General features: G+C 59.4%; 4 protein-coding genes across 6 annotated transcripts; 1 reads left to right on the plus strand and 3 right to left on the minus strand.

Moving 5' to 3' along the window:
* Window positions 1-1,221: 1,221 nt before the first annotated feature.
* ACADVL (acyl-CoA dehydrogenase very long chain) lies at window positions 1,222-6,436 on the plus strand. Its single transcript, XM_047758859.1, has 20 exons — window positions 1,222-1,391; window positions 1,466-1,541; window positions 1,796-1,852; window positions 1,937-2,009; window positions 2,099-2,163; window positions 2,271-2,405; window positions 2,770-2,914; window positions 3,166-3,295; window positions 3,391-3,516; window positions 3,805-4,003; window positions 4,263-4,367; window positions 4,788-4,874; window positions 4,959-5,021; window positions 5,120-5,221; window positions 5,296-5,393; window positions 5,472-5,544; window positions 5,648-5,720; window positions 5,808-5,880; window positions 5,975-6,050; window positions 6,133-6,436. The coding sequence occupies exons 1-20, from the start codon at window positions 1,330-1,332 to the stop codon at window positions 6,271-6,273; spliced, it is 1,959 nt and encodes a 652-aa protein (XP_047614815.1). The 5' UTR covers window positions 1,222-1,329; the 3' UTR covers window positions 6,274-6,436.
* A 76-nt stretch (window positions 6,437-6,512) lies between these two features.
* On the minus strand, window positions 6,513-15,199 carry DVL2 (dishevelled segment polarity protein 2). Of its 2 annotated transcripts, none has more exons than XM_047758857.1 (15): window positions 14,708-15,199; window positions 12,168-12,237; window positions 11,704-11,849; window positions 11,456-11,565; window positions 11,195-11,330; window positions 10,991-11,081; window positions 10,806-10,875; window positions 10,568-10,707; window positions 10,391-10,467; window positions 9,588-9,655; window positions 9,254-9,382; window positions 9,019-9,150; window positions 8,713-8,892; window positions 7,653-7,871; window positions 6,513-7,549 (listed from the first exon to the last, which is right to left on the minus strand). In XM_047758857.1, the coding sequence occupies exons 1-15, from the start codon at window positions 14,899-14,901 to the stop codon at window positions 7,101-7,103; spliced, it is 2,211 nt and encodes a 736-aa protein (XP_047614813.1). In that variant the 5' UTR covers window positions 14,902-15,199; the 3' UTR covers window positions 6,513-7,100. The 2 variants fall into 2 exon arrangements, with proteins under 2 accessions (XP_047614813.1, XP_047614814.1); XM_047758858.1 differs by having other exon boundaries at window positions 11,468-11,565; window positions 14,708-15,150.
* A 501-nt stretch (window positions 15,200-15,700) lies between these two features.
* Window positions 15,701-20,111, minus strand: PHF23 (PHD finger protein 23). Of its 2 annotated transcripts, none has more exons than XM_047757760.1 (5): window positions 19,867-20,111; window positions 18,248-18,279; window positions 17,977-18,069; window positions 16,606-17,443; window positions 15,701-16,501 (listed from the first exon to the last, which is right to left on the minus strand). In XM_047757760.1, exons 1-5 carry the CDS (start codon window positions 19,898-19,900, stop codon window positions 16,287-16,289), a joined length of 1,212 nt encoding a protein of 403 aa, XP_047613716.1. In that variant the 5' UTR covers window positions 19,901-20,111; the 3' UTR covers window positions 15,701-16,286. The 2 variants fall into 2 exon arrangements, with proteins under 2 accessions (XP_047613716.1, XP_047613717.1); XM_047757761.1 differs by lacking the exon at window positions 19,867-20,111 and adding an exon at window positions 18,835-18,892.
* An 891-nt stretch (window positions 20,112-21,002) lies between these two features.
* Window positions 21,003-23,060, minus strand: GABARAP (GABA type A receptor-associated protein). Its single transcript, XM_047757769.1, has 4 exons — window positions 22,841-23,060; window positions 22,220-22,298; window positions 21,962-22,080; window positions 21,003-21,492 (listed from the first exon to the last, which is right to left on the minus strand). Exons 1-4 carry the CDS (start codon window positions 22,928-22,930, stop codon window positions 21,427-21,429), a joined length of 354 nt encoding a protein of 117 aa, XP_047613725.1. The 5' UTR covers window positions 22,931-23,060; the 3' UTR covers window positions 21,003-21,426.
* Between the last annotated feature and the right edge of the window lie 324 nt (window positions 23,061-23,384).

Below are 23,384 nucleotides of genomic sequence, written 5' to 3' on the forward strand. Positions count from 1 at the left end.
GCTGCCTCCTCCCGACCCAGCTGGACCTGCCAGGCAAAGCAGGCAGCCTCCGACCCGCCCGCTGTGCCACCATCACCATCACCATCTTCCTCCTCACACCCTGGCCCCTCCCCAAAGCCAGGTGTGACCGCTCCACTTTCCTGAAGACTGGGCAAGGGGGTCAGCTGCTCCCACAGCTCAAAAGGAAAGGAAACTGTCACTCTCTTCTGGGCCTGGCCCCAGTGAGAATGGCAAAGGGGCATAAATTATCTGGGACTTCTGGACCCAGGGTTAAACATGTTTGTGTGTGAGAGAGAGAGAGAGAACCGGACCCGACAGGGACATGAGAATTCCTACGGTTCCTCTGGGGCCTGGGAAGAACCCATCTGCCCAGAGGTCTGGCCTGAGCACATGGTCTCAGCAGAGAGCAGAGGGCGGAGACAAAGATGTTCAAGAAGGTCTCAGAGGACCCAAGGGGGAGGACACAAACCTGGCTCCTTCCTATTGTCAAAATTTAGGTGTTTCAGGAGTTCCCCTTGAGGCTTAGCGGTAATGAACCTGACTAGTATCCCTGAGGGTCAGGTTCAATCCCTGGCCTTGCTCAGTGGGTAAGGATCCGGCATTGCCATGAGCTGTGGTGTAGGTCACAGATGCGGCTCGGATCCTGCTGTGCCCTGTGGTGTAGGCCAGCAGCTATAGCTCCGGTTTGATTCCTAGCCTGGGAAGCTCCATATGCCGCACCTGTGGCCCTAAAAAGCAAAACGAAAAAGCTGACGTGTTGCTGGAGTTAGGGACAACTCCTGGGCTTCAGGAAAACATTCCCGGGGCACCCACCCCACATCCACCTTGAGTCACCCGCCCCGCCATTTCACTCCCTTCCGTGTCGGTAGAGACCAATTTGATGAGACACCGCAAAGAGTCGTCTTTCCACGCCCCTGCCTCTGGCCTCTATCTTAGGCTTCTCTCTTCTCACCTCTCCCTTCTAATTCCACCTGGAAAGTCCTCCCGTCATTCTACCCTCCCTCCCTCTGGCTGCAGTCTCCTAAATTCCTCTCTCAGCCTATCGCATCACCCCTTTCTAGGGCGACACTCTAGTTCGGACAGGCGAGATGAAGGAGTCTGGGTAGGTAAGGAACGGCTGGGGATGACCCTAGGTCATCCAGCATGCAGGTGCTGGGTGCGCCCCGGAACTACAGCTCCCAGCGTGCCCTCGGCGCCCGGAAGCCCCGCCCCCCGCCTCCCGGTGCATTGTGGAGGATGAGTCAGGGCGCGGGTCCCAGACTTTGGCAGATCTGGCAGGAGCGCTAGGTCACAGCGCTCAGGGCAGCGGCAGCCGTCGCGGGTTCGGAAATGCAGGCGGCGAAGATGACCCCGAACGTGGGGCGGCAGCTGCTGAGGTTGGGGGGCGTAAGGTGTGTGTACGACAGGAGGAACAGGGGCAGCGGGCCCGGGGACCGGGCCAGCCCTGAACCCCTACTTCCCACAGCTCGAGACTCTCTGCGCTCCCGGAGCAGCCCCGGCCCGGCCCTGCCTGGCGTCCCTATGCCCGTGGGGCCGCCCAGGTAAGGGACGGCGGCTTTCGGGGGGAATGGGGGCGGTGAGAGCGGCAGTTGGCCTCGGCTGGCTCCCACCTCCGACCGCCAACAGCGGTCTCCCTCTGGGTCCCAGTCACCTGCCGACTGACTGCCCCGGCGCAGAAAGTAGGGGAAAGGGCAGACAAGGTGCCCTAGAATGGAAATAACTAGGGGAAAAGCTGCGCCCTCTCCTAGCAGCCAGCTATAACCCTTTGCTTTCTTTGGCGCTTCGGAATCCCAAGACCAAGTCTGATGCCCTCTCCTCTGAGGCTTCGACCAGAGAAAAAAGGGTCCAGACGGTATGTGGCCTCGAGCCTGGGAGGAGTTAAGCGGAGGCAGACCCAGCCCGTGCCGCCTCGTGAAACCTCCTTCTTCTTGCATAGGAATCCAAGTCCTTTGCTGTGGGGATGTTCAAAGGCCAGCTCACCACGGATCAGGTGTTTCCATATCCGTCTGGTAAGGAATTGGGTGTCGCAGCCAGGCAGGGGCCCTGGCCTGGCCTTGTCTGACCTGTCCACCCCTCTTGACACCCTCATCCCCCGCAGTGCTCAACGAGGACCAAACGCAGGTTCTCCAAGAGCTGGTGGGGCCCGTGTCCCGTTTCTTTGAGGTGAGCGATGCCAGCCTGAGTAGAGGGCTTGGTCCCTGATGGAGTGGGAGGGAGGTTAAGGAGTCTGATTGGAGGAGCCTGGACGTAGGGCCCTGTGTCTTCTCCAGGAGGTGAACGATCCTGCCAAGAATGACATGCTGGAGCGAGTGGAGGAGACCACTATGCAGGGCCTCAAGGAGCTGGGGGCCTTTGGTCTGCAAGTGCCCAGTGAGCTGGGTGGCGTGGGCCTCTGCAACACTCAGGTGAGGGCGCCCCCTCCGTCACCTCCAGTGTGTCCTGGTCCACTCCTTTCTTGCCCCCTGGGGGCCTGTGGAATGTTGACTCTTAACATCCGACTACATGCAGTCCCTGAAGGCCGGGGACCTCACCCAGGTTCCCAGGCCCTCATGAAGCTCTGGTGGGGACCACCCGACCGTAGGGTAGGAAACCTCCCTCCCATCAAAACCTGGAGCAGCCCCACCAGTCCTCTGCCGTGGTCCCACCTCCTCTGTCCACTCACTTTGTGGGGATGTCCAGGTCAGGCCCTGTCCTGCTGTCTCTGCTCTCCTGCCGAGGGCAGTGCCCCACATAGCGAGTTTGAGCCCCAGCTGCCTGTCTCCCCGGCAGTACGCCCGCTTGGTGGAGATTGTCGGAATGCACGACCTCGGCGTGGGCATCGTCCTGGGGGCCCATCAGAGCATTGGTTTCAAAGGCATCCTGCTTTTCGGCACAAAGGCCCAGAAAGAAAAATACCTCCCCAAAGTGGCATCAGGTGAGGCAGCCTCAGGAGGCCCAGGGATTGGGAGTGTCCTGGGCTTGGCACAAATCAGGCTGTTGGTAGCTGGGTTCCTGCCCCGGGGGAGATGCTGGGAAGGCATCAATCGCAGCATGCTGGCAAAGCAATGTGAAAACACTGTTTATCTATTGCCAGAGTGTTTAGAGCGAATGCCAGGGGTGAGGGTGGCACTGTGAGGCTTTTCTTGCCCAGAAAAACCCAGTGTAAAGGAGCTCTCTCTCCAACAGGGGAGGTCATGGCCGCATTCTGTCTAACTGAGCCCTCCAGTGGGTCGGATGCAGCCTCCATCCGCAGCTCAGCTGTGCCCAGCCCCTGTGGAAAATACTACACTCTCAATGGAAGCAAGATTTGGATCAGGCACTCTTCCTCCTCCCCTTTCTCCCTCTTTCCCGCTTTTCCAGGGCCCCGGTGCTCCGTCCTCCGGGCCCTGACTGTCTCTCGTTTTTCCGCAGTAACGGAGGCCTGGCCGATCTCTTCACAGTCTTTGCCAAGACACCAGTTACAGATCCAGCCACAGGGGCAGTGAAGGAGAAGATCACAGCTTTCCTGGTGGAGAGGGGCTTTGGAGGTGTCACCCAGTGAGTGGCTGGGGAGGGGACAGTACCGAGCTCCAGGGCAGATGTTCGTCACAGGTCACGGGGCCTGGGGGGGATACCTGTGCAAAAGCCAGAGCCTCTGGACCTGATACGTAAGGAACTGACCTAAAGTCTGGCTCCAGTAGCCAATAAGCCTAACACGGGGCACCAAGTGAGAGCCAGGCTTCCTCAGCTCTCTGGGTGTGCCGGGGACTGGCCTCGGTGCCTTACGGGCCAGCTCCCTCCCCCACTGGCACACACACCTCTCCGTCTCCTCCCTGCCCATCACAGCGGGCCCCCCGAGAAGAAGATGGGCATCAAGGCCTCAAACACGGCGGAGGTGTACTTTGACGGAGTGCAGGTGCCCACAGAGAACGTGCTGGGCGAGGTCGGGGGCGGCTTCAAGGTCGCCATGCACATTCTCAACAATGGAAGGTTTGGCATGGCCGCGGCCATGGCCGGCACCATGAAGGCCATCATTGCCAAGGCGGTGAGTACCTGGCCCAAGCCCCCAGCTAGCCTGGATCTAAGTCACACCGTCCCCCTTTCCGTGTCCCTGCTCTCTTGCAGGCCCTCCCTCTACCAGAGACCCCTCCCCTGCCAGCAGCCCCAGACTTGAACTCTTAGTCTCTGTCCAGCCTGGGCCGAACCCTTGGCTGTGGCCAGAGCCCATCCCTCCCAGTGCAGCGCAGCCCCGTTCCCAGAAGCAGGAGGCTGAGACCAAGTGGAACAAACATGCCCTCTTCCAGGTGAATCATGCTGCTAATCGTACCCAGTTCGGGGAGAAAATTCACAACTTTGGGGTGATCCAGGAGAAGCTTGCCCGGATGGCAATGCTGCAGTATGTGACTGAGGTGAGGGCCACCCCCTGTCCCCGGAGCCCTGAGGCCTTCTTCTCAGTCGGGTCAGACTACAACCCCCAGCAGCACCTGGGGCAGTGGGTCTCCAGCTTCACACCAATGCCCTAGGGGATGCGGGGAGGCATAGTCAGCTCAGCGCCTGCAGGACCTGGAGAGCGGTGATGTTCCCCCGTGGTGCTCCCAGAGGTACCGGTGTTTATGGCATGCCCCCCACCCTTATCCCTTCACCCCGTTTAAGAAGTCAAATGCCTGCAAGCCCCTGATGCACTGACCAGGGGACCGAATGTCTCGAAGGGCCTGACACGTGGTGTCGGAAAGCGAAGGCAGGGCCGCAGGGAGCCAGGGCAGATCTGGGTGGTCAGGGTGAGTCTGATGCAGCCCTGTTCCATTTCCCCTCGCACGTCCCGACCTCAGTCCATGGCCTACATGGTGAGCGCCAACATGGACCAGGGATCCACGGACTTCCAGATAGAGGCTGCCATCAGCAAGATCTTTGGCTCGGTGAGGTCCCAGGCCTGCGAGGAGGGAGAGCTGGGTTCAGGAGCCTGGCTCCCAAGCCAACCTTAGGTGCTTCTTTGTCCCTAGGAGGCAGCCTGGAAGGTGACAGATGAGTGCATCCAAGTCATGGGGGGCATGGGCTTCATGAAGGTACAGGAAGCTTCTCTGCTGGGGGGGGTGCAGCGGGCCAGGAGGAGCAGGCAGCCGCCTCCCTGCGGGGCCCTAAGATCTGTCCTCCCCCGTGGTAGGAGCCCGGGGTAGAGCGTGTGCTCCGAGACCTGCGCATCTTCCGGATCTTTGAGGGGACGAATGACATTCTCCGGCTCTTTGTGGCTCTGCAAGGCTGTATGGTGAGAAGGAACAGAACTGGGGGGAGGAGGGCGGGAGGACAGAGTCCAGACTGTGGGACCCTCCTTCCCCACAGGACAAAGGAAAGGAACTCTCTGGGCTGGGCAATGCTCTCAAGAATCCTTTTGGGAATGCCGGCCTCCTGCTGGGAGAGGCCAGCAAACAGCTGAGGCGGTAAGCTTGGGGCTGCGCTTGGGGCCGGGGCGGGGCCGAGGATGGCAACTAACCCGTCCCCCTGCCGCTTCCTCTAAGGCGGGCAGGGCTGGGCAGTGGCCTGAGTCTCAGCGGCATCATCCACCCAGAATTGAGTCGGAGCGGCCAGCTGGTAAGTCAGTCTAGTCAAGGTCAGGGGACAGCCCGCATCCGGGGTCAAGGGCTGCGGAGGTTGGCCGTTCTCTGAGCCCCGGGCACCTTCCCCACCTCCTCAGGCAGTTCAGGCTCTGGAGCAGTTTGCCACCGTGGTGGAGGTGAAGCTGATAAAACACAAGAAGGAGATTGTCAGTGAGTGAGCCCCCCTCCCCACCCCTGCTCCTTTTCCTCTCCCTCCACCAACGCCCCCCCACCCACCCGATGCCATCTACCTGACAGATGAACAGTTCGTGCTGCAGCGCCTGGCAGATAGTGCCATTGACCTCTACGCCATGGTGGTGGTTCTGTCCAGGTGAGGCGGCAGCGGCGGTGTGGGAGGCGCGAGCTGCAGGGGGGCCCCGGGCCAGGGTCATAGCCCAGACTTTCCGTCTCCCGCTTCCCATCAGGGCCTCCAGGTCCCTGAGTGAGGGCCAGTCCACAGCCCAGCACGAGAAAATGCTCTGCGACAGCTGGTGCATCGAGGTGAGTCCCCAGGTTCCCAAGCCTGGGGGTGGGGGGCTGCTCAAGGCACAGGCCTGAACCCCGCCCTCCGTCCCCTCCCCAGGCTGCAGCCCGGATCCGGGAGAACATGGCTGCTCTGCAGTCTGACCCGCAGCAGCAGGAGCTCTTCCGTAACTTCAAAAGCATCTCCAAGGCCTTGATAGAGCGGGGTGGCGTGGTCACCAGCAACCCCCTTGGAGTCTGAATACTCCCGACCAGAGCCTGGCCCAGAATGTGCCTTCTCTCAAGCCAAAGCCCAGGCCCCTTTCCTGCCCGTCCCGGTTCTGCCTTCAAAGGGGCCTCGGCTCAGAACGGTGCCTGCTCTCGGAGGGCGTGCTTACTGCCTCCCAAATAAAAAGTCTCTCTCAGGTCCTGCTCTGCTGCCGTCTGTCCGTCCTCTCCCTCGCCTGCCTCCCTCCCAAAAAAAGGAGCCAGAGGCGTGGGGAGTTTTCCCCTATTGCTTTATTTGGTGTTTTATACAAATGACTAAAATAAATAAAGTTAACAAAAGCAGCTACACGGCCCCCAAATACCCAATACCCCAGCTTCCTCTGCTGTCTAGGGTAACCGAGCCCCTTCCAGTTCCCAGGGTACCGCTGACTGCCCGCCCCCCACCCTGCACGGGACCACTGACGGGGTGCACGGAGTAGGAGGTCACATTTTGGGCTTAGAAGAAGGGGCCTAAGAGGAGGTACAAAGTCTTCATATAAAAGAGAAGATGTCTACTAAAAAAATAGTCCAAAAATGTAAGAAAGTCTATTTCAGCCCCCCAAAAGGCTTACAAAAAACATTAAAGCTAAAAATAACCAAATGTCCCTGCTGCCCCCTGAGGGAAGGGGAGGAACCAGGCACTGCTGGTAGAGTCACAGTGGCAGCAGCCTCCCAGCAGGCGGCAGCCCGCAGGACCAAGCTGAGCCCGGGCACCAGAGGAGTACCGAGCACACATGACCCACAAGACACCCAATCACAGGAGGGAGCACCGAGGCCGGCCAGGCTCAGGCCGGAGATCGAACCCCGCCCCCACCTGGGGCCCTACATAACATCCACAAAGAACTCACTGGGGTTGCCCATGGCCATGTGGAAGCTTTGGCGGCTGGCTGTCAGCTCTGGGGGCACGGAGCCCAGGTCTCTGACTGGAGGGGCCCCCGGAGGCTGCACTGCTGGGGGGACGGGGGGCGGGGGGGGCGGCACCATGACCACCATCATGGGGTTATACGGGAGGGCCACGCCAGGGGGTGGGCCGTAGGGGTGCAGCCCCGGGTGGCCTCGGACATGGGGAGCGCCTCCTGATGAGCCCCTGGAAGGCGGAGGGCCCCCATCACCAGTCCCACCGGATTCCCCGCCCCGCCGAAGGCTGCCGCCCCGGCTGGAGGGCTCGGACTCACTGCCGCTGCCGGATTTGGACTCAGGGGCCCGATCCTCAGGCCTCCCTGTGCGCCCTGCCCCCCCATCGCTTCGTGTGGACCCGCTGCTCCGGCTCCCTGTGGGGGCGAGAGGGGGATGGAGCAACTGAGCCCTCGCCCAGGGGCCCTCGGCCTCCCCGGTCACCTGCGCCCGCACCCCCGGACCCCGGCGGCGACTTACCCTCGCTGTGCTGACTGCTGGCGCTGCCTCCGCCGTAGGTGTAGGACGAGAGCTCGTGGTAGGGTGGGGGCTGAGGACTGTACGGGTGCGGGGCGGGGTACTGATAGGAGAAGGTGGGCAGCAGGGGCCAGGGGGTGGCCCCAGGCAGAGGAGCCAAGGTGTCCTGATCCGAGGCACCACTGGAGCCATCGTTGTCGTTCAGCGACAGGTTGACCAGGTCTGGGAGCCAAAGGCAGAGGATGAGACTTGCTGCTATGAGAAGCCAGGACCCCAAGACATCGAATGAAGAGGAACCAGAAGCCATTACCCCACAACCATCCATGACGCGGGTTAAAACGAGGATGTCTAGGGAGTTGCCCTGGCTGGTGCAGTGAGTTAAGGATCCGGCCTCTGCCACGCTTTGGGTTTGACCCCTGGCCCCGGAACTTCCAGATGTGTGGCCAAACACACACAAAACTCCCAAGGGCTTCTGACAGGGAATTTCCCCCTGCTACAGCCATCGGGGTAAGAACTCAGCCAGAGACCCAGTGCAAGTCCCACATGCCTCTTTTTTTTTCCCTGTCTTTCCGCTTTTTCTAGGGCCACTCCCGCGACACATGGAGGTTCCCAGGCTAGGGGTCCAATCGGAGCTGTAGCCGCCGGCCTACACCACAGCCACAGCCACGCCAGATCCAAGCCGCGTCTGCAACCTACACCACAGCTCACGGCCACGCTAGGTCCTTAACCCACTGAGCAAGGCCAGGGATCGAACCCGCAACCTCATGGTTCCTAGTCGGATTCGTTAACCACTGAGCCATGACAGGAACTCCCAAGTCCCACGTGCTTTCATGAGACTCAGTAAAAGCTCCACACACACACCCCCGCCCCCCCGCCCCCAGCAGGCAGACAAAACTCAGCTTGTCCACAGAACGCAGGTGCACGTCGGCCCCCAGGGGCGTCAGCAGCCAGGGCAGGAGGCGCACTGCTCTGAGCCCTGGTGGCCCCAGCTGGTTTCTGGGGTCGGAGAGGCAGGATGAGGCAGCCAGAGCCACGCTCCCTGGGCCAGGGCAGGGACACTCACAACTCTCACAGCCGCCGCTGAGGTCTCCGAAGACGTAATAGCACTGCTCGGAGAAGGTGATCTTGTTCACCGTGTGCCGGATGAGGCCCGCCTTGAGCAGCCCGCTGGCGTACTTCCGGGCCTCGCGCCGCTCCGGAAAGCCCTCCACGTGATGGTAGAGCCAGTCGACCACGTCCGAGCCTGCGTGGCCCAGGGCAGAGAGGCCTCAGATCGCCTCCTCAGCCCCTGCCTGGGCCCTCCCCAGCCTTGGCCACCTCTTCCTTCTCCTCGTCCCCGGGACACCACCTGCCCAGGGCCCAGCCATACCCAGAAAGGCATTAGGGATGGTGATCTTGAGCCACATGCGGTCTCGAACTTCCAGTCCAGACTCGGGAGCTGCCATGGCCTTGGTCACAGACGCCATGTCCGTATGGATGGAGAGGCCCCGGCCCTCACAGCCTGACAGAGGAGAGACGGGGAGATCAGGGGCACGGCCCACTCCCAGGGAACAGTGGGGTCACACCGTGCCGGGGGTGGGGTGGGGGGGGTTCTGGGGGCGCACCGTCAGGAAGAGAGGACCCAGATGTGATGGTGCTCATGGATGAGGAGCCCGGATAGGCTGGGAAGGTGCCGGTCAGCGCAGCAGAGTGTGAGACCCAGGCGGCAGGGTCGATCGGCTGGATGGGCTCATCTGGGTTGGAGAAGGCCACCCAGACGGTCACGTCCAGGTCCCGGCGAGCCGGCCCTGGCCCTCCCTGGCTCACAACGCCTGTCCCACTGTGGACTGACACCCCCCCACACCCCCGCCCCCAGCCACCCACGCCCCGTGGCCTGGAGACCGAGGACACGCCGCCACACCCTGTCCTCCCGCTGCAGGCCTCCTGGGCAGCACTCACTTCGTGGCAGAGTGAAATAGGCCTGGGGAGAGGGGTCCCAGCACTTGGCCACGGTCAGCACGATGGGGCTGCGGGCAAGAGGAGGCCCAGTCAAGCGGGCATGAGGGGAGAGGCCTCAGGAAGCAGGAGGCCTGGAATGGGTGCGAGACAGAAAGCGGGAAAGACACGGCAGACACCGCCGGGCCAGAGGGTTGAGCGGGGAAGGCTCCCCAATGTGGGTGACTCACCACCACGGGCACCTCTAAAAATTGTACCGCTGAGTAATTCAAGAGACCCGGTCCCGCTCAGAGCAAGTCCCAGAACAGGGACAACTAAACTGTGCTGTTGAAAGGTACGTGCAAGGGCGGTGCAACAACCAAGCAAACTGAAGCTTTGCTGTGTCCTGCTGCTCTGGTGACGACCAACGAATCAGGAGTGCAGTCACCTCTGGGGTGGGAGGAGGGAGGGAGCGGGAAGGGACGCTTCGGGGCTCTGCGGGGGTCGGCAGCTTCTAGCTCACGACCTAGGCGGTAGAGACACGGCGCCCTTCCACGCCACAACCACTCGTTACGTGCGTGACACCTGATGTACTTTTTTTGTTTGGTTGTGTTTTTGGCTGGGCCCATGGCATGCGGAAGTTCCTGGGCCAGGGATCGACCCTGGGCCACAGCCGTGACAACATGGGATCCTCGACCCACTAGGCCCCTTGGAAACTCCCTCTTTAGGGATCTTCTGAGGGCCTTACACATCACCACTTTTTAAAATAAGAGAGAAAAAACGCAGAGAAAGGGGGCTGAGGACCCAGGGCCAGCTCGGAGGCTCACCCGGGCTTGTGCACGATGTCCCTCAGCACCCGCACCGCGTCATCGTTGCTCATGTTCTCGAAGTTCATGTCGTTCACCTGCCGGGAGGGGCAGGGATCAGAAGCGGGGGAGGGGCCCGGGCCCGGGCAGAAGGGAGGGGAGGTCCCCCGCCGCCGCCGCCGCCGCAGGGCAGCCCACCTGCAAAAGCATGTCCCCAGGCTCGATGCGCCCGTCGGCGGCCACAGCGCCCCCCTTCATGATGGAGCCGATGTAGATGCCACCGTCTCCCCGCTCGTTGCTTTGGCCCACGATGGAGATGCCCAGGAAGTTGTACTTCTCTGTGAACGGAGGCCAGGTGATGAGGGGGTGGGGGGGTGGGGGGGAGCCCCGACCTCCCAGCGGGCGCCCCCCACCCCTAGGCCCCCCCCCTTCGTACCCATGTTGAGCGTGACGGTGATGATGTTGAGAGACATGGTGGAGTCGGTGACGCTGCTGAAGGACGAGGTCTGCGGCGGGGGGAAGGGGGAAGGAGCTGGACCGCCTTCCACCACCCACCGCGACAGGCACGAGGACCCCTTTAAGCCGACGCCTGTGCCCCGACTTCCCCGAGAAGCCCCTCACCCTCTCCAGGCGGGGGGGCCGCTGCTTCCGCCGCCGCCGGTGCCGCTTGAGGAGGCGGGAGGCGCTGCTCTGCTCCGTGGAGCTGCTGAACCTGCCGGGGGAAGGGGGGGGGGGGTTCGGGCGAGGAGCCCGCCAGGTGGCGGTCACGGGACCGAAGGGATGGGCAGGCCGGCGGGCGGCCCCGGGGAGGGCTGGGAGCCCTACCTGCTCAAGGTGTCGTCCTCGTCCGAGTCCCCCAGGCTGGTGCTCTCCAGCTCGCTGGTCAGGAGGGTGGAGGAGCTCTCATACCCGGCCAGGTGGCGCTCCAGCCGCGAGGGGCCGCTGGGCCTGTGGCCTCCAGCTGCGGAGGACCGGGAAGCTCAGGCGGCAGGCCTGGCGCGCTCCGCGCCTGCCCTCGGGGCCCCGGGGCTGAGCCAACCCTCCCCAGCTCCCAGGCCGGCCAGCCTGCGGGCCTGGCCCCCTCACCGCCGTGCTCACTGCTGTCTCGCCTGCGAGGCCGCTCCCGCCTCAGAGACACAACTGACTCTGTTTCCGTCTCGGGCTCCAGATTCTCCCGGCTGCTGGACACGTTAGGGCTAGACGGGCAGACAGGGTTTCCAACCCACATCAGCGGGACAGGGCTCTGAGACTTTGGCTTCCCCTCCCAGGGGCTTGGATTCCGCCCCCACCCCACCCCCCCGCACACCCCCGACTCAAGAACCCCAAGGACTCACTGGAAGGATGGAGGCCTGGAGTCCCCAATGCCACTGGTCCTCTCTGGAGGCAAAGGGGGTAACGGTGGGGGTGGAGGTGCCAGGTCTGTCCGAGGTTCATGGGCCGGGGGGGCCATCTCAGGTTGGGGGTTATCTGATGACACCAGCTAGAACGGTGCAAGTGATTTAAAAAAAAAAAAAAAAAAGGCTCAATGGGGAAGTGAGGCATAGGAGATGGAATCAAGAGAAAGGACTAGAAAAGGAGACAGCGCCTGAGCGAGCCTGGAGAAAAGCACAAAAAAGAAGTAGTAGCCCTAGAGGCTCCAGAAGGAGAAGGCGGAGGGGTTCCACTGGCTGGCTCTCCAAACAGGTACGCAGGCAAAGAGCCAGCACTTCCAGCACCGGAGAGCGGGCAGGCACAGGCTGAGCCTTGGAGGAGCTTGGCAGTGCCTGAGGGACTGAGCCTCAGAGCCAGGGCCCCTTACCCAGGATACCACCCTTCCGTTGAAGCAGGGAAGGCGGGCATTGTCGTCGGAAATCTCTTCCTTCACCACCCTGCCAAGAGACAAGAGAAAGGTCGGTGTGACTGCACTGGCGTCCCATTCCCACCCACATTCAAAGCTTCTCTCCATTGGAGTTCCCGTCGTGGCTCAGTGGCTAATGAATCCGACTAGGAACCATGAGGTGGCGGGTTCGATCCCTGGCCTCGCTCCGTGGGTTAAGGATCCGGCATTGCTGTGAGCTGTGGTGTAGGTCACAGACGTGGCTCAGATCCCACGCTGTTGTGGCTCTGGTATAGGCGGGTGGCTACAGCTCCGACTGAACCCCTAGCCTGGGAACCTCCATATGCCACAGGAAGCGGCCCTAGAAAAGGCAAAAAGACCAAAAAAAAAAAAAAAGTTTCTCCCCATCTTTACCCAGCTCAAGGGTGCTGATGCTCCACCACCCTGTCCAAGTTCTCTTCTTACACAGAAACATGTTGCTCTTACACCCAGGAAATCTCCAAACTCAATTCCCTTTCTTTATTACTCCTTCCTGCCCCAGCTCATCCTCAGAGGTTCGGTGCTGATCCAAAGATTTCCCAGCGTCTGATTCAAACCTTCCCTTAAGGTTGCCCCAGGTGCCCCACATACCCACCTAAGCTTAGGAGCCTCAGGAGCAGCCTCCCCCCAACTCTCACCTGACCGCTTGCACAACTTCCCCCAAAGAGGCACTGATCCTCATCTGAGTCTCTACTCATGCTCTCCTTCGTTTTCTCTCACTTACTTCCAGAGCAATGTCCAAATGTGCGGCCTTCCCCTTGGCAAATGCACCCGTTAAAGCAAAGAATGGCGCTTCCTCACTAGACTGAAGGCTCCCAAGGAGAGCTGAAGCCAGACTGCCATTCCCCTGAGCCTCACCTGGCACAAAACTGCACTAAGCAGTCTGTTCCCTGGACGGCCTCCAAAACCCAACCCTGGGGGTCATCCCTCCCATGGGTTCCTCTGATGGACTGGACTTGCTCCTTTTTAATGAAATCATTAAATCATGAATGCCTGTTTTGTTCAAAACCAGGTCCCCAGCCACATAGCAAAGCCCGTGACCCTTCCTAAGCATTAACAGCTATCTGTTGACGACACTAATAAACACATCACTAGGAGGCACACTTGCCCTGAACAGACTCTCATACCCACAAATTAGGACATTATGTCTGATGAACCCTTTAGCCTAATGTGGTTCTAAGAGCTGAGATCGCTGTCATTTTAATCCCATTTACTATCAGCGTGACAGCACAGTCCAGTCATCAGCGATCTGCCTCAGCGTAAGGGTGTATTCATAACACAATCCAGCCTCAACAGAGACCAGCCTGCCAAGTGATTCTGTTCTGCATCATCGCAGCCTGGTTTAAGAATTAGATTTGATACTAATAACGATGACGTCCGCTTACCAAAAACATCCCCTGCCCCATACATCCATAGTAAACGTTTTACTCTAGCCGACTCCATTTCAAAGATGCAACCAAGGATCAAAAGTTAAATAAACTGCCCAAGGTTACAGTGTTGACGAATAAAAAAAAGAACCTTGATTTAAACCCAAGGTAACTTCCAAGGCAGTACCACCTTCCTAACACCCAACGACCTTTCCAGGACAAGCCCAGTCCGCTCAGCTTTCCTAGAATCCAGGGTATCCCAGCTTAATCCAGTATCCCTTTAAGAGCTGAGATTGAGGACCAAGAGGGCACAGTCTCAAAGTACATACACACAAAAGGGCTCACTCTGCATTATTTACAGTCCCAGTCCAGCCCAGACTATCCCAAATTACCTCAGGATAGCCCAATCTGTTCTAGCGCAGCCTAGCATGTCCCCACATGCAGCTGTCTGCACCAATATAGACCAGAATATCCCAATATAGCTGTCTGCGCTATGTTATGTACTAACATAAACCCGGTCAGCCCTGTCTGCCCCTGTTTTGAGTGTCCCAGTAAAAACCAGGCCGCAAAGAAACTAAGATCAATCAATAGAACCCAGCAGAGATGATAACTGCATCCCGACACAGCACTCTGCATTAGCACAGACTAGAACGTCCCCAAACAATCCTGTCTGCCTTAGTAATAGGACAGAACACCTCAGTTGCTCCTTTATAGCCCAATCTACACCGGCAGATTCCACAACACCCCCACCATAGCCTTTGTGCCTCAGCGCTGCTCACAATGTACTGGACTACCAAGGAAAGATCGATCCAGCTCAGCACAGTCCAGAACATCCAAAATTAAACCAGTGCGCCCTACAGTATGCCAGTATAGCCTAATCGCTTTTAATCTTGTCTAATAGAGCCCAGTCTGTCCTCCTACAGATTCTTGCGCCTCAACCTGGCCAGGCATAACCTTGTCCGTCCTGGGATAGCCAATCTACACCAGCATAGTAAAATCTGCTCCACTACAGCCCAGAAAATCGCTGTATGTCCCAGAACAGACCGGTGACCCTCGGTAGTGCCCAATCCACAATAGCACAGCCCCCATCGATCCTAGTCTAGGCCTCGCGCTCACCCGAAATCCTGATCCATAGACTTAAAAAAGTACTTTGCGCCCGCGGGCCGCTGCAAGACGCTCTTGAAATCGCCGAGGGTTATGCGCTCGGCGGGGACAGGGATCTTCACCAGATAGGGAGTTTCTTCTTCATCCAGGTGGTAAATCACCTTCGTCTCCCCGACACCACCGCCCCCCGCTCCGCTGCCCGCCATGGTCTCGCCCGCGCGCTCCCGGGCTCTGCCGCCCACCCAACGGGGCTGAGCGCCCCCGCCGCGCCTGCGCACTCCTGCGAAGCGACGCGCAAGCGAGGACAGGACCGCCTGGGCGCAAGTAAGGTGCAAAAGGGAAGGCGGCACTGGTCAGCGAGGTGGCGGCGGTGGGAAGGGGCCGGGCCGTGGGACGCGACCCAAAGCCCCGGACTCGGCGGCCGCCGCCGCCGCCGCGCGCCACCGCCGCCGATGTCGCGAGCGCCCTCCAGCGCCCCGCCCACCCCTCCCCATGTCACGTGACGCGGGCCGGCCCGCCCCGCTCCCCGTAACGCCCCCGTCATGTGACGCTGTCCGGATCACGTGACCGTAGACACTGCCCAGCGCCTCTGCCACATGATTGCTGCCTTCAGCAACCGTCTCGCAACCCTGCCCCCAAAGGTGTCCGCACCCGCGTCCTGGCTATCCTGGCTCTGCTGGCCTCCACCCTCAGGTGGCAGGCAACTGATTCCGCTTTAGTCCACTGAGGGGGGTCGCTCCAAGCAACTCTCATCCGCGAGAGCGTGCGCCTGGGAAAAGAGTCGGGATGGGGGGTGGGAAGCGGCGGCGGCGGCGGCAGCGGCAGCGTGTGTGTCCTACGCTAAGGGTGAGATGGGGCAAAGCCAACTGGGGCCGTAGGGTTGGGGGGGGAAGGGGTAGAGCCAGGTCATTTTCAGTTTGGACTTTTAAAGAGAAGTGGGTTCCTGCCCCATCTCCAGCCAGCTTTTCCAAAGCCGCCCTCCCAAGCAGGACAGTCAGTGAGGGCTATGAACACAAAAGAGCCCACTCTGCTTTATTTACAACTCACAGGCTGTCTGTACAAACAGCTGGCCGATATTATGAAAAACAAAAAAGGTGAGTTAGAGAATCGTCACCTTTCTGTTTTCCTTCCTCACTCGGCCAAGCTCTGGCTGGTACCCCACCTCTGAGCTGCCATGCTCAAAAGGGGAAGTCCAAAATTAAAAACACAACCGGTGTAGAATAAATGGGGAGTGAGAAAGATGAGGGAGGGGAATGCTGTATTTACACTAGAGTTTTATAGACAATTGTCCCATTCCATCCCAATTCCAACCCTGCCCAGAAAGTGATCGGTCACAGGCAGGTCCAAGGGACAGAACTTAAGTGTCTAGGGACCCAGCCAGCTTCCCACCAACTGCAGTGGGTCTAAGTTCAAGTCCACAAGGTGGGAAGGAAGGGTAGGACAGGAACATGACTCATTTCCAAACCAGTCTCCCTTGGAAATTTCGGCTTTGAAATGGGACATCCAAGCTCCAGGGGATATGTCAAGGACCCTGAGGCTCAGTTTCCCAGTCATGTTGCCATTTGAAGTTCCAGCCTAGACATGGCAAATGTCAGGGCTCTCCAGACTTCGGAGGCCCCCCTAACCGCCGGGCCTCTGGCCGCAGTTCCTTGCATTTCTGGCAATAAAAGAAGTCAGGGACATTGGTCTTCTTAATCTTCGCACAGGAGAGGTGGATCCACGTCCCACACAGGCTGCACTCAATCATGGGCCGGCCCGCAAAGGGCTTTCGGCAGTAACACGTAATCAGATCCCATGAGTCATCACCTGGGGAAAAGAAGATTTGTTTGGTATTCTGCCTGGGCTCTGGGATCCCCAACACCCCCAAACCCATCGATACAGCTGCTGAGGTGGCCCCCCCCACTTCTCACCCGATTCTACCATGATGTCCTCATCCATGACCCGCATCTCGCCTTCGCTGGAGCTGGCATCTCCATCTTGGCTTGTCTCAGTGCTGCCCACCTCTTTGCTTTCACTGTCAGCGGGAGGGGCTCCTTCCGGGTGCGCTGGCGCAGGGGGCCTAGGAGCCTCAGGAGGTGCTGGCAGCACAGGGGCTGGGGCTTCCCCCACTACCATTGCTCCCATCTCTTCCTCCTCCTCCTCCTCCTCCTCTTCCTCCTCCTCTTCAGAGTCTGTATCACTGGGAGGTGCCCGGGGAGGCCCAGGAGGTGGGAGTCTATCCCCCCGCTCTGCCTTTTTCAACTTCCGCTTCTTGCTCTTCTTGATTCGAGACCTCTTCTCCCCATCCCCAGGGGCTGGCCGAGGCCTCCGAAGCACCCCAAAGCCCGCCCCGCCTCCTGGCCCCAACTTTCGGTTCTTTCGGTCCTTCTTTCGAGAAGGCTGGGAAAGGTCCCCCTGGGAAAGGGGCACCGGGGTGAGAGCAGCAGGGGGCCGGGGGGCATGTGTCAGGGATGTGGGGGACAGTGGAGATGCCATTTTGGGCCCATCTAGATCAAAGAGCGAATCCTTGAGTTTCATCTTCTCAAGCAGGGTGGCACTGTCAGGGGCCTGCAGACGAGGGAAAGCGGACCTTGGGGGTCCGGTCTGGGTGGGACCTGCTTGAGCCGCCCTTCTCTTGGATGACTTTGCTTTCTTAACAAAGGTCTGGATGGTTCTGAGATCTGAGGGAGCTGAGTCCCAGCCATCGCTGTCTGCCGCACTCTCGCCTCGCAATGGAGAGCTGGAGCCAGAGGCTGGCCAGTCGCTTTCCTTGAAGAGGAGAAGAGACCAGGGTCAGCGGGCGGCCCAGTGCCGTCTCAGCCCCACTACCAACCCAGCTGAAAAACCAAAATATCCTCCCCAAACCGCCTCGTCTGCTGTACTCAGAAAACGTACCCCCCCACACACACCCCAGCTACCTTATGCATCTCATCCTGAACACTCTTCCATGTTACCTCTGACCTCAAATTCCAGCCGCCTCCCCAATGCCCACTGCCTTCACAGCACTGGATACCCCAGAGCAGAGTGAAATTTCTTTAGCTCGTTCTGCGTGGTCTCATTTGTTACCGTTTTCAGCTTGCTAAAATGTGCCAAAAGCACCCTCCATTAAGAGCACCCCAAGACCATTCGCTGTGCGCAAGCCGCGTCTCTCTGAGTCCCACCCGCACTCCAAATACTGGTAGTCACACCCGCATTTCCCTTTCCCTAGTCTTGCATATAATAAGTAGCAGTCTCCCCTGCTCAACAGCCCATCTACAGCCCTTAGGACACCACCCTCCAGTCAGTTGTCCTCTTGACCCTACCTCTTTGCTTGGGGGGATGTAACCAGCATAAGCCAAGACAAAACTGCAGAATTTGTTGAAATCCTCAATTGTTCTCCGACGTTTCTCTGGTGGCTGAAAGGAAGAAAATAGGTATCACCAGGAGTTTAAGCGAGGGCATTCCCGAAGGCATAGTCCCTGGAGCGAGAAATCTGGAAAAGGGAGGCGGGAGAGGGAGCGAGGAGGGGCAGGGAGCGGGGAGGGGCAGGGGTCCTGCAGAAATGCTGGGCTGCAAGGGAACTGTGAACCTCACCTGAGTCTCCGGCTTAAGGGTCGGAGGTGGATCTGTGAAAGCAATAAAAGCTGAGTCAAGGCCCTGGCAAAGAGGCGGTGGAAAACCTCACCTCTCGATCTTGGAGGCCTCAAGTGAACCCCCTCCCCTCCAGGTCCCTCGGCAAGGCGAGCAGGCCCCCAGCTGTGCGGGACCCGCCTCTGCCCCCCCTTCCGCCCCGCGAGGGGCGGAGCCTGGGCGCGGCGCCCTCTCGGGCCTCCCTATAGCGCTCCCCTTCCCCCCACCCGAGGCCTGGCGCCCCGCCCCCCCCAACTCACGGTTTCTCTAGACTCCGGGCTCCGCGGCTCTCTCGGCGCCCCACCCCGCCATACCGCTCCCCGGACCTACCCTGGCTGCCGCCTGCCCCTGTCCTTCACATGCGCCCAGTGCCGAGAGTTCCTACCCCGCCGCGCTCCGCCGCCCCGGGCCCTCCTCGACCGCACACGCCGCCCGCCGGCCCCCAGGGTCCGGGATGACCACGCCGAACCGCTCCCCGCCCTCCGGCCCCTTCTCCTCGAGCACGAGGCTCGGCGCGCCCCTCACCCCCCCCCAAACACACACAGGCTCACACATCCAACGCCACTTCGCGGCCGGGACAGACCAGAGCGCTCTAACCCGGACGCGGCCCCACCTGCCCCCCCATACCGCGCTCCCCACAATTTCGCCGTCCCTCCGCCCCCATCCGGGGCTTTGGCCCCTCCCCGTCTCGAGCTCCTGGGCTCCCCGCCGGGCCCCCGGGCCCAGTTCTGCGCTCTCTCCGGCCGCCGCCCCCCCTCCGCCCCCGGACTCACCACCAAGTCACTAGGCTACAGACCCCTAAACTCTAGCCCCCCCCATCCAGCTACTCTCTTCCTCCCCAGCAAGCCCTGCTACTGCCGCCGCTGCCCCCTCACCCTCCGCAACTCCCAGGCTCTAACCCTCGCCGACCAACCCCCCCCCCCCAACCCCGCGCCGCCAGCGCAACTCGCCGGTCTTAAACCCCCACCCCTCCCCACCCCATCGCCCCCCAAACGACCCAGCTCTCGCTGCTTTCCGGCTCCCTCGCCCCACAACTACCCCCCCCCCCGGTATAGGTCCCTCTACCACAGACAATACCCAGGCCCCCTCTTCTCTCCACAACTATCTGCCCACCCCACCAACAATCAACGGGCTATCTCCGGCGGCAACTACCCGGAGCTCCGGCCCCACCGCCACAAACTCCCCCACCTCGGCGAACTACCAGAGTCCTCACCCAATCCTCTCCTACATCCTCCCTCCTCAACAACTCTCTGGCCCCCAGATTTCCCCAACCTCCTAGTTCCAGGGCCCAAACCTACCGGAGGCCCTTTCGGTTCCTAACCCCCGAAGCTTTGGGTTTCCAGCTCCCACTACCCCCACCCTCCCCCCACATACAGCGTCTGATCTCCAGCTACCCCCCGATCAGTCTCCCACTCCTCTTTCTCCAAGGTCTCTCAACTCGTCGCTCTCCCACCTCCAGGGGCAGGCCCCCGACCCCTCCCCGCGCTCCCCCGCTGGGCTCCCGGGCTCGACCTCCAAGTTTGCCAATAGATTCCCCGCCCGCCCCCCGCCGGCTCAGGGCTCTGTGCCGGTCGAGAGCTCACCTTCGGGACTGGGCTCCGCCATGGCTTCCAGCATCGCCCCCTCCCCTCCTCCCGGTCCGGCGCCCCCCTCCCCCGAGCCGGGGATCCCGGTGCCGCCTCCGGTGCTCGGTGCTCCTACTGCCTCGCTTCACAGAGGTGTCTGCCTCGGCCTGGTTGTGACTCGAGTCCGCTAGCCGCTGCCGCCACCTCCCTTTACCACTGCCTCCCGCACTCCCGGACCGGGCCCCCTCCCCCCGCGCCGCCGGCCGCCTGCTCCCTCCTCCTCCTCCTCCTCCTCCTCCTCTCCTCCCTCCTCCTCCCTCCCTCCTCCCTTCGCGGGCGCCGACGCGCAGTGCATCAAGGGGATTGTGGTCCGTCCGGGGAAGACGGAAAGGGCACTTCATACGCCTCCGGAACTTCAGTTCCCAGCAAACCATGGGTTGGCGCAGGCGTACTAAACCGCTCTCCTCCCCCGGGGAGTGGCGGGGAGATTGGGAGCAGAGGGGAAAGCGGAAGAGTGCGCGTAGACCTCTGGGAAACGTAGGCGGGGCGGGGCTAAGAAAGAAGGGGAAGAAGGGATTAGATCTCTCGGCCACCATACTGCCTCATTCTGCGGCTTCTTTTTCCACCAGGGGACCGCCCCACTTCCGGCTACGCGGAGACTTGGCTGCTGGGAGATGAAGTTCTCCTGGTAATAATGGCTCCCTCCTCCCAGTCTTCTCCCTAACTTGTATTCCACTCTACTGGAACCCGCACGCCGGCAGAGTCTGGCTAAGGGACATGTACCTGAGGACAGAGTCCTTTTACCAGCTCCACACTTGAAAAAAACCCTTCCTTGATTCAAAAGGTTATGACAAACTTGGATGGGATATCCAAAGCAGGTACTTTCAAACTTTCTCCACTGGAACCCACAGCAGAAAACCAATTTTTTTTAACCTCAAGCCCCTATCTATACACGGGTACATAAAACTGAACTTTCATGAAATGATACTCAGAGTATTCCATCCATCACAACAAAAGCACACTTTCTCTGCACAAGGAAAAGCCCAACATAAGGAGAAGAAATAAAAATATATTACTATCCCTCCAACCTCCCTTTCCCCCATCATTGAGTAGAGAACAAAAGGCAGAGGGCAGCAACACAAAGCAAAATCCAGTTCAGCTTGGTGGTTTCCTCTTTATTGATGTGCCTCCTACCTTCCCCGCCACAATTCAGTCCCTTCCATCTACCCCCCAAAAAGAAGGTAGTGAAAATAAGGGATTGTTGGGATCCTGAGCCCCCTGGGCAGTTAGAAAGGAAACAGAAACCAAAACGATCACTGGATGTGACAGAGATGGACAATCAAGAAGTCTAAAGCTGAGTGGGAAGGTGGTAGAGAAAGGGAAGGAGAGGAGTACTGGAGGCCATCTCCCCCATTAACCCTTGTTTTAAGAAGGGCTGGAGGAGAGTCTCAAACATTAGGAAGTGTAGGTCCTGAAGAAAGGAGGTGGTGTTTGAGCCTCAAGGAAGGATAGGTCGAGGAAGGTGGGCCACCTCTCTCTGTCTGAAGAATGGGACCCCCGACCTTAAGGGCAGCAGCTTCACAGACCATAGACACTTTCATCACTGTAGGCAATGTACAGAAAGAAGTCTTCTTCATGGTGTTCCTGGGGTGAAAGCAGAAAATGACAGTGCTCAGGCACCTGGGCTTTAATTACTTGAACCAACCACCACCCAGGCACATTCTTCCAAAAACATTCTTTTTGAAGACCCCCAAAACCAGTGCTTTGACTCTCCCTCTCACTTGCTCCAGACCCTAGCGGCTGAGCAGTATTATCCTAGCAGCAGTCCTGGGCATAAAAATTACACATTGTTCTCTGCTGCCTTGAAATGGGGAGGGGCCTGGGGAAAGTCCAGATCACAACAGTTGCTCCAACTCACTGTTCTCTCTTTTCTCTCTACTCCCACTGCCCTGTCTAAATCCCCAACCCAGAACTATAAGGAAATTTTAAAGCCAAATTTAAAACTGAGAGCTAAGTAAGCCAACTAGTCCAAGACCTGCTGACTTAAAACTTCCTGCCTCTCAAGTGCTTCCAACTCCTCTCCAAAGCCTCCACTACTTCCCAGACACTATACCTGGTACAGCTGACCCATCGTGGCACTGGTGGGTGGAATGACATTGTTGACAAAGAAAAACAAGGCATCCTCAGCTCGGAGATGAATTCGCTTCCGGATCAAGAAGTAGAACTGACCAACTGCCAAAGAAACAAGGTCTGAGAAAGTCTGAGGTCACAAACGCCTTCAAAAGAACAGCTGCTATGTGGAGCCTCCTCCAGCAGAGACCACATTCCCACCCCCCAGGAAGCAAACCTGGCTACTGGGTCAGGTTCTCACCTGTGAGATCAGAAGGCACCAGGTATTTCTTTTTATCTAGGTCTCCTATCCGAGCTTTGGGAGCCTTTTCTACTATCACCTGATGAAGAGACGAAAATTAGGAGACATTAGGTATACAGGCCCACAGCTCCACCTGTCAAGAACTCAACATTCCTAGCATCCCTACCTACCCCAGACTCATTTCTCTTTGTCTCTGAACACGCGGCGCAGCCCTGAGCAGGGATTCTGATCCCACTGACTCAAACTCACCTAAACCTCCAGAATCCCTGAATAGGACGTCATAACAAACAATGATTTTAATCAAACGGGAATGCCTTGTCTGGGCTGACTAGAGCTTCAATCTCAAGCATCCCCTGTGAAGCTCGGAATGTCAAACGCCCTACACGAATCCAAGGTCTAGCTCTCGCGCCTACATCCCCTTAAGCCTACATCCCCTCGCCCCCCAGTTCTAGTGCTACCCCACTCCTTTCACCTCCGGTCCCACAGACAGCAGTTTCGGGCTCATTCCCAACCCTGCCACAGCTGGCAGCCTGATGCCCGCGCTGCGGGTTTCGGACTCAAGCCCAGGTTGTGGCGTCAGCGCCAGCGCCCCGCGCCCTCGGCCCTGGCTACTGTCCTCACCGGCACCCGGTCCGGGTATTTCTTTCGGATCTTCTCGCCCTCAGAGCGGCGCTTCTCGAACGGATGCTCTTCTTTATACACGAACTTCATCCTCCCGGGAACCGGGTTGGACCGGGCTGGGCTGAGGGAACCCGGGGGGGGCCGGGATGGGGGGCGGCGGCGACGGCGGCGACGCGCGGGCGGATTCAGCGGAGCGATCCCGGACCTTGCGCCACTTCCCTATTCACCAACCCCGCCCCCGGCCGTCAGAGGCCGCCCCACTCGCTATGTTACGCTCCTAGCTCAGTGGCCCCAACGCCACTAGCGTAGCGCCACCTACTGACCTCCCCCCTCACGCAATCAGCGTAATCGCTTTGGAATCAATTTACAGGCTACGCAGGCGACGTAGGAAAGGTGGCTGGCTTTTTGCTGTGGTAGAAAATAACTGAAAACCCATTTCCTGACTTTTTCCACAGGATGAAAAGGGCTCGGAGATGGTAATCATAACTTGAGACTTGGTTCTCCGAAAGTGCTTTTCAAGAGTAACAGAGGTAAAAGAGCAGAT

Source organism: Phacochoerus africanus, chromosome 14 (assembly GCF_016906955.1).
Source record: "Phacochoerus africanus isolate WHEZ1 chromosome 14, ROS_Pafr_v1, whole genome shotgun sequence".
In the NCBI taxonomy this organism is placed as follows: Eukaryota; Metazoa; Chordata; class Mammalia; order Artiodactyla; family Suidae; genus Phacochoerus; species Phacochoerus africanus.